This window comes from Chenopodium album, chromosome 12, assembly GCF_948465745.1.
Source record: "Chenopodium album chromosome 12, dcCheAlbu1.1, whole genome shotgun sequence".
Lineage (NCBI taxonomy): Eukaryota > Viridiplantae > Streptophyta > Magnoliopsida > Caryophyllales > Amaranthaceae > Chenopodium > Chenopodium album.
Window position 1 is genome coordinate 51,117,744 of NC_137845.1, and position 9,539 is coordinate 51,127,282.

The 9,539-nt window shown below is 36.4% G+C and overlaps 1 protein-coding gene across 1 annotated transcript; it reads right to left on the bottom strand.

The window, feature by feature from the left end:
* LOC145570598 (signal recognition particle subunit SRP54, chloroplastic-like) lies at positions 1 to 9,214 on the bottom strand. The gene is made up of 15 exons (XM_081629722.1): positions 8,878 to 9,214; positions 8,638 to 8,776; positions 7,945 to 8,012; positions 7,755 to 7,856; positions 7,304 to 7,456; positions 7,127 to 7,204; positions 6,077 to 6,202; positions 5,884 to 5,986; positions 5,599 to 5,699; positions 4,521 to 4,658; positions 4,302 to 4,445; positions 4,103 to 4,178; positions 1,406 to 1,491; positions 1,175 to 1,300; positions 1 to 424 (listed from the first exon to the last, which is right to left on the bottom strand). The coding sequence occupies exons 1-15, from the start codon at positions 9,022 to 9,024 to the stop codon at positions 317 to 319; spliced, it is 1,695 nt and encodes a 564-aa protein (XP_081485848.1). The 5' UTR covers positions 9,025 to 9,214; the 3' UTR covers positions 1 to 316.
* Positions 9,215 to 9,539: the final 325 nt, after the last annotated feature.

Below are 9,539 nucleotides of genomic sequence, written 5' to 3' on the forward strand. Positions count from 1 at the left end.
TAAAAAGAAACTGATATTCCAGTTTTTCCAAAATTTCAGAAGTGTATCGAGAACTTTCCTGAACTTGTTTCCTAATTATTCACTGTCAAAAATTACATATGTGGTGGTATAACACATCATGTGTTTCCAGACATATCAGAACAGAGGAATTGTATAATAAGTACATCAATAGGCACGGGCAGAAATTCATGTGGTTGGAGTTGGCAATTCAAGAACCACTTTCAAGCAGAATTTCCAGGTTACACCTTAGAGGTAAAGACTGATACGCGTTTTGGCATTGATTCGTGTTTAGCATTTCTTAAGGCTAAATTTCCAATCAGTTACTTGAACCAAAGCCACGAGGACTTGGTCTGGCTGAACCTGAATCTGCATATTGCTTTCTTGACGCTGATCTTCTCTTTCTCCTTGCAGTTCCAGGTGGAGCCTATTATAAAGAGAGAGACTATACCAGTAAGACATACATCGAATTCACATTGACAACAGATTTTGTTAATGCCTAACAAAACATACAAATACACTCATTACATATATCGTCAATCATCTTTGCTTTCCAAAGGAGCCATATGCCATATAATTTTTAAACTGTTTCTTTTTCTGCCAATTCAACATAACTTGAGTTGTTTCTATTACCACAACAAAATATGTAATGAATTAAATGGAATTTGTTGTCTATCTTTACAAACACTTATTTTTATCCAAACTAGAAAATTAGGTATTTAATGTTTATAAGAGCAACTGAGGGACATAAAAACAGCACATGAGCATGCAGAATAGGGTTTTGCATTTTCATGAATACTAAGCAACCAAAGCTGTGTTTTCATGCAAGTACTGAAGTAGCTATCAGAATATAACTCACATCAAGTGGCTTTTTTTTTTAATTTTTTTTTTTTCTTTTTTAATAGTGAGTTGCTGAGAGACAAAAGTATATTTATATTTTATTATTATTTATCATAAAAATAACATCACATGCGCTATTCTCAGGATTAGAAGATGACTATGGATCATTTATATGTACTTTTACATCAATATACCTTTATATCTGAATAACATATATCAATATACTTTTATATTCCGTATCTCAATAACAGGTCTCAAGTTCAACATGCCCAAATTGGAGAAATCAAGATCATATAAAAACTTATTTATAGACAATAGAACAAGCATATTTCAGAACCTGTTGTTCGGATTTAAGTGACTCTTGAAGGTTTTCAAGGGCAGGTATAGATCCACCTTCCATTGCACCCATTAAATTCTTCATGCGGACACGCATTTGGAAAAGCTGAGCCACAAGCTGACTAACCTGGATCATGATAATAAATCCAGTTTAAATTGCTATTTTTATGCTCCCGTGAATATTTTGTTTTGCATTTTCTCAATATCAGGTTAATAAAGTAGCCATACGTACCTGCTGTTCAGTTTTCCCTGATTCTTGGGCAACCCTTTTTCTCCTCGTTGGAGATTCAGCCAAGAGTTCTGGTTTCTCTCTTTCCTCTGAAAACCAAAAGCACTCAGAATGGCCAGAAAACATTATACTGACAGATCAAACAGACAAGTAATGTAATACATTATTTGAACAGACTATCAAATATTTATGCATAACTGAAACAAAATTTATCATTCTTACAAGCAGAAGGATGGATCAATACCAACCAGTACATAGCATTCATGCTTACAAGTCATTATTACAGCAAGGGGGGCATACATATGATAATAAGAAAAAGGGAATAAATACATCTAAAGAGGAAGAAGTGTTAACCTAATGACTAATGAGTGCCTGAAAAGGCATCAGGTGCTAATCTTGCTATTAGGCTAACCTAAGCCAGCCAAACCCCAGAGCCCACCCGTAGAGTCATACCATAGAGAAATAAGACTTCCCCACAAAGACTTCTAATAATGATTCTATTCGTCGACCAATCATTAATTCTCTCCAGCTGATCCAAAAAGCCCATATCACCCACCCAATTAAGGCAGTGTGAAAAGAGTTGATCTATGGATGAATGGTAAAGAGGTAAAAGTGGTATATCCATGCCAATTCCACACCGATAATCTATTCCAAATCATAAATTCATAATAATTACACAGGCACCACTTTATGGCGTGCACAAAATTGCCCACTGCTCTAATTCAAAATCCCTGGCTACCCCGGAAGCAGGCTCTGTTCCCCTCCTTCACAACACCTCTCACTCTCTCAGTGATTTGTCTACCTCTCCTGCATCTCTATCTCTTAAAGTATCCAAGCAAAACCCAATTTGACATGGTCGCAGTAAGCAGGAAAGTTTCAGTAGCTTATTGCTGGTGCCTCCCTTTTATCCTTTCAATCAATCAATCAATCAATCAATCAAAGCCTTAATCCCAAAAGTGGGGTCGGCTAACATGAACCAAATTTGATTATTCCGTGTAGTCATCAACATAAATCTTTCTCCTCCATCCCTTACGATCCAAAACTTCATCCTCACGTAAATCCATGCACTTCATATCCTTCCTCACTCCTTCCAACCAAGTCATCTTTGGTCTCCCTCTTCCTCGTTTAATCCCTCCATGGTCCCACTCTTCCACTCTTCGCACCGGTGCACCCTCGGGTCTCCGTCTTACATGTCCAAACCAACGCAGACGATTTTCCCTTAATTTATCTACAATGCCCGCCACACCTACTTTCTTGCGAATAACCTCATTTCTGATTCTATCTCTTAAAGTGTTTCCACACATCCACCTTAACATGCGCATTTCCGTAACCTCCATCTTTTTAATATGCTCTTTCTTAGAAGCCCAACATTCTGTACCATAGAGCAACACTGGTCTTATGGCAGTCCTGTAGAATTTTCCCTTCAACTTTAAGGGAATGCTGCGGTCGCATAACACTCCCGTGGCCGCTCTCCATTTAAGCCACCCTGACTTAATCCTGTGGGTCACGTCTTGATCAATGTCACCATTCTTCTGGATGATCGACCCTAGGTACTTAAAACATTCACTCATGGTCAAATCCTTTCCATCCAAACTCACCACTTCATTGCTTGTCCCCCTCTGAGTGCCAAAACGACATACCAAATATTCAGTCTTACTCCGACTTAGCTTAAACCCTCTAGATTCCAACCTTTGCCTCCATTGCTCCAACTTGACATTAACCCCATCCTTAGTCTCATCCACCAAAACGATATCATCTGCGAACAGCATACACCATGGAACCTCATCTTGAATTGGTCTAGTTAATTCATCTTGAATTACTCCCTTTTATCCTTTCCTTAATTAAAATAGTTCACTACATTAGGGATGTGGAGGCTATTAAAAAGAGAAAGTTATGTACAGAGGCCAAGCACTTAAAAAGGCTTAGGCATTGGTGAGAAGTTTCCTGACGACTTCACATCATGTAGCAGTGAGCACAACAACTAAGTTACCACGACTAAAATGATGTGGAGATCAGGGAGAAAGATACTCTCTGAAATAATCCATTGTTGTTTAACCACATGTTGTGCACATGTGGGTTATCCTACAATAGGGATGAGGCTAGATATCAAGCTCTTTATAGGCTTTTACTCGAGTAGCTACTCCATTACCATTGCTTTGGGGTGAAACCTCCTTTGGGCTTGTTAGTGGTCTGAACTCTCCACCACCTTCCTGGGTAGCCTAAGCCCATTTTCAATATTCTCCAAGCTTGAACAATCATCTACAATATTTAACCGAGAAATTTCAAGACATTTAAATACCTGCCAACCCACAAGGCCTCCATGCCTAGCCTTTCTTAATTGAAAGTCCAAATTCTAAACATCATGATATGGTAACCCAAGTACATTTTTTTTTTTTTTTTTTTGGGGGGGAGGGATTTCTTACCCAATCAAGTAATTAACAACTAAGAAGCTTGTCAATGAAGAAACTTAGCTAGCCCCTATAACAAAAGCCAAATCCCTGAATCATGACAATCAAGACTTTAATTGGGCACTAATCAGGGACATGGAATCATGATGTATAAATACTTGATCCATTGGAACAGTTGAAGACTTGAAGGAAGTTTGGACAATCAAAGAAAACTAAAAATTAACAAAGAACGGAGGTAAGTTAAATGTCAAAAAAACAAGCATTATATGTCCATGACAAATCAGAATAGAACCTGGGGTCATTGCTTCAATCATTGCTTCCATTATCTTCAAGCTCTTCTCCGCTTCCCGAATTTGTGCAGGGGTAACCTAAATTAATAAGACGGTCAAAAAGGCTTAATTTCATACATTTCAAGTCCTCAAAAGGATTGTTGAAATAAACAAAAACAATTTATATATGGATCCATAATCTAGCAGTTTTAAGTTACTTACCTTGGACATGCCTGGAATCATCCCAATAACACGGCTAACTGAACCCATCTGTGCAACTGCACGAGTTTGCTTTAGGAAGTCGTTAAAGTCAAACTTTGCACTCATGATCTTCTTCTGAAGGTTTTCAGCATCTTCTTGTTGCATCTGAAAATGGTTAAGACACCATGTTGAATTGCAACCTTAAAAAAGTGTAATTCTATCATTATATATGACACTTACGACTTCTTGTGCTTTCTCCACAAACGAAAGAACATCTCCCATCCCTAATATGCGTCCTGCCATACGATCTGGGTAGAAAGGTTCAAGATCCTCCATGCGCTCCCCTCGGCCTACAAGTTTGATTGGCTTTCCTGAGACCTAAAACCAATGGAAAAATCAACTATAGTAGGTTAGTTGATGCACATAAACTTTTGAGTAGCAGAAGATTTATCCAAAACCATGATACTTAAGCATTATTGTATAAATTATGACTGAAAAAGGATTTAACTGTTGGCATATCAACATAATGTGTAAATATAGAAGTAAAATGTCATAGGTTAGATACACATGCAAGGTTATTCCAGTTGCAAGGCTGACTATATGCAGAGTAGTACAAGGATTTAAAATTTGGTCTAACATGCTTTGAAAGGGTTTAATTCTATTTTGCTTCAAAAAAAGCTTCCTAGCTGAGCTATCAGGAATTAAGCATGTACCCATCAATTATATTATATATAGAAAAAAAAAAAAAAGCAGGATGTAGCTTCATGTGAGTTCCTTGGGTACATCACTAATTTTAAAGCCTTGAATTGGAAGAATTTGGTGACTGATGGATGTCCCAAGAATTTAACTTGAAACAAAAGAATATGCAAATAAGAGGACTAGTTATTTTGTTATGGCACCAAAAAAGATTATTCAACAAGCAAATGTTGCTCATTTACAGTAACCACTATTTATGAATTATAATAATACTAAGATTAACATCCACCACAAATGAATTATAATCACACTAGTACCCTAAATTCCAAAACCTAAATTTCCACTGCTAATACACTATCTAAACCAAAGATCAAACTTCCATTTACAGGAGTATTGTAAGATTCACTTCAAACCCAATCACCCAAATCAAAATACAAGTGAAATGAAAGAAATAGAGAATAGCCTCCTATTCCTAGTTTGAGAACTAATGGCACAGCTTGATGGATGGTGCCATCAATATTTCATTTACAATATTGGATATAGATGTTGCATAAAATGAAAAGTAAAACGAAGCTCTCTTCAGATAGAAGACTTTACACATACACTTCATAATCATCATTACCTCTTTGACACTGAGAGCAGCCCCACCTCTAGAATCTCCATCAAGCTTTGTTAATATAGCACCAGTAATACCAATTTCCAGATTGAATGTAGTAACTAAAGCTGCATTTTCAAAACAAACCCACAAAAAAACAGAGAGAGATGTAATTGGGAAATAACAGCATGGTTAGCTTCATTATCCTAGAAGAGACATAGATAGGCTCAAAATTATCTTTGCCTTGATACAAATGAGTCATAAACTCATAATGGAATACAAAGATTAAACAAGCAACAGATTATTCTATACCTGCCGCTTCTTGACCAGTCATTGCATCTACAACCAGCAAAACTTCGGTAGGATTTACTGCTCGTTTCACTTCTTTTAACTCATCCATCATTCCTTTGTCAATCTGCCAAATTGAAGCTACAGCTAAGTCCAGTTTATGGAGCCAACCATGTAATAGCAACTAGACCATGGGATTGGATTGATGCAACATCACCTGAAGTCTACCGGCGGTATCCACAATAACCACATCAATATTTTTCTTTTTGGCCTCTGCTAAACCTTGCTTAGCTATATCTGTAGGATCTACATTAGTACCTGCTGTATAGACAGGCACATCCACCTGTCACAAGCTTGATGATAAACATGAGAGTGGATATACTTCATTTACAGAGAGAAAGCACATCAAAGCTATCACCATCCTATGAATGTTGATATTATTATTACATAAAATCAATTATTCTTAAAAGACAAAGAAACAAATGATAAATTCTACAGTTTTACAGAACCATTCAAGAAAAGTAGATTAAAATGGCCTTAGATTTTTTTTTTTTTTTTTTTTTTTTTTGAGGATCTTTCAAAAATAACCATCCTTACTAACAAGGGGTAAAGCTGCACAAAACGTGAAACCACTGGTCCTCTTATCCTAAACTCAAAAAGATCCCTCATGTAACTAGTTTATACAAATAGTTGCATGAGAAAGATCTATAATTTTTATCATCACCTGGGAAAGATTCCAAATATGTGACAAATTCAAGAACCAACCAACTTCTCCAGATTCAATCAATTTCACATGAGAATGAGAAGCATGTTATTGCAAACTCTGTATCTATCAATAATTAGCATAAAGTATTAAGGTTTGTAGGGTAAGAGGTAGCTATTCTATGTAAGGTTTGTAGGGTAAGAGGTAGCTATTCTATGTATGGGTCCAAAAATGCATCTGATGAAACAATGTGAGTTTATGGTAACTAATAAAATTAATATTATTTACTCTTCTGGTTTGGTCCCATCATGTCAGAAACGAAATAGCTTAATTCACCATATTGATTTCAATGCAAGTTTTTTCTTTGAATATTCAGCTGTTTTGCATTATGAGTTCACAAAAAAGACACTAAGAATATTGAACATTCAGAGTTGAATCTTCGACATCTCAAGCACAGGTTATATGGAAACCAAAATGGGAAAAAAAATCCAAAATGCTGATACTCGTTTGTAATTTACAGAGACAAGAGAACAACACATAATACAGGGAACTTTAGGTCATTACCTGCTTTCCTAGAATTACAAGTTGGTCTATTGCTGCAGGTCTGTAAACATCTCCTGCAACCAGCATGCAACTCTTCCCCTGAATGTAAATCCACATAATTTTTACACAATAGAGCAGCAGGAGAATGTGTAACAACAAAATAGTTTGTAAGCTCAAGGAAAGAATTCATTTACGTACCAGCTTCTTAAGATAAAAAGCTAACTTGGCAGAAACAGTTGTCTTCCCAACTCCTTGTAATCCTGCCAATAGTATCACAGTGGGACCAGATTTTGAAAAAACAAGCTCAGAAACCTCTCCTCCCATTAACTTTACAAGTTCATCTTTTACAATCTGCAGCAGTAATCAGGCAGCAAGAATTACAATCAGTGTAACTAAAACATCAAGCTAGGATTGTGCGCATATACTACAGCTACAATCTATCAATAAAATGAAGGAACCAGAAAATTAAGCCTTTGATTTTTTTTTTTTTTTTTTTTATTTTTTATTTTTCTAGCCATTGAAAGTCTAATGCATGATGAAAACTTCAGTACATAGTCATATCAGGTCGATGCAGTGAGAAAGAAACAGAGGCAAGAGAAAGGAAAAGGTAATTAAAAGTAGGCTAATAAGTGGCTTCAGCAGATCATACTTTGACCAATTGTTGATCAGGTTTAACTCCTCGGATCAATCCAACTCCAACAGCTTGATCACTTACAGACTGAACAAACCTTCTTACTACTGGAAGGCTCACCTGTCATGACATGAATCAAAATAAAATCACGTTATCCAGGATCCAGCATGCTTTTACTCAACAGCAACACAACTGACTAGAAACTCACATCCGCTTCCAAAAGAGCTCTTCTGATATCTCGCATAGGTTCAGCAATGTTTTCTTTGGTCAGGACCTCTGTCGAAATAGATGAAAAGAACATGGGTTACCATCTCTTTTTCACACGAATGGTTTATATATATATCTGAACAATAGCAGATTCTAAGAAGCTTCCGTGATTTAGCAATAAAATTCTCTAAGCTGCCAATACTTATGAAAAATAATTAAACCAACATGGATGTGTTATCCCAGATCATCCAATTTTCCAGCCACCACGGACGTGCTCATTCTAGCACGGACATATCCCATGGATACACAACCCACTTCACTTCCTCAATTTCTCCAATCAAAGCCAGCAACCTTATGTCTTCAATTTTATGCTTGAACCATCTCACATAAACCCAACAGATCTCTCTACACATCTTAATAAGGGATTTGGTGTAATTATTTTGAGTACAATAAATCAACTTCGAAACATCACAAAATAATTTTCATATTGTCTCAAATTCTAAATATTCTATGATTATATACACCCAATATAATTAAAACAAAATTAAAAATCAAAGCTAACAACCCAATACAATATGATCATAAAATTTACCAAAAAAAAAACAACACTACCTAAACGAAATGCGGAGTAATTTAAATTACATTTCCTCAGTTTCTTTTTAGTTGCAACAATTTAACGAATTAATACAAATACCTTGGCCTCGGAGTTTGGACCAAGCAGCTTCGAGGCCAGTGGTAAGCTGTCCGAACATCTCAGCCCTAATAACCCCTCGCATATCTCTTTGAGTAGTTAAATTCACCGCCTTCAAATTCACAGCTCTCCATAATTCCCTCTGTCATTCAAACCCCAATTTCTCCTTCATCAATCAAAAAAGGTAAAATCCCTAAAATTGAAAATTAAACCCTCGAAATTGGGCGAAAATTGAGAGCTTACAGAAAAAGGATTCCGGGACGAGAGGCCGACAGCAGGGGTTGAACCAGTCCATGAAGAAGAGAGATAATTGGTGGTTTTAGTGGGAGAGGAGAGAGAAGAAAATTGGCGGGAAAATGGCGAAATTGCAGTGAAATGTAGAGCTTCCATGGAAATGGGTATCTCAGTTTTCTCTCTCTAACCAACTTTCTCTCTCTACTGTGAGAATTGGGAAGCGAAGAGAAGAGCTTACCTAAGGTGGTACTGTAATGGTGATGGAAGAAAAGGAAGTGAGAATATCTTATCCAGCTGAAAAAGATGAATATCTTATCAACTACTTACGTTATTTTTAATGGAGTTAATTGGAGATAGTTTGATTAATAGTTATATCCACGTCAAGTCGTCAACCAACGAAAACCCTTTCTTTTTTTAAATGCTACACGTCTACACTTGTCTCATTTGACCGTTAAGAAAATAGCTAGTTTTTGGGTCCGTTTTACATACGGATTGTGGTTAACTTATACTACCTCCATTAAAAAGATGACGCGTATTCCTTTTTAGGAAGTTTTTTTTAGTTGACACGTTTTCTATTGGGGTAAATTTTTTACCTTGTATTTACAAGTTACTTCACTTGCTTTTTCATTCTCTCTCACTCTCTCTCCTCTCCTTAATATATGTGTCTAAAT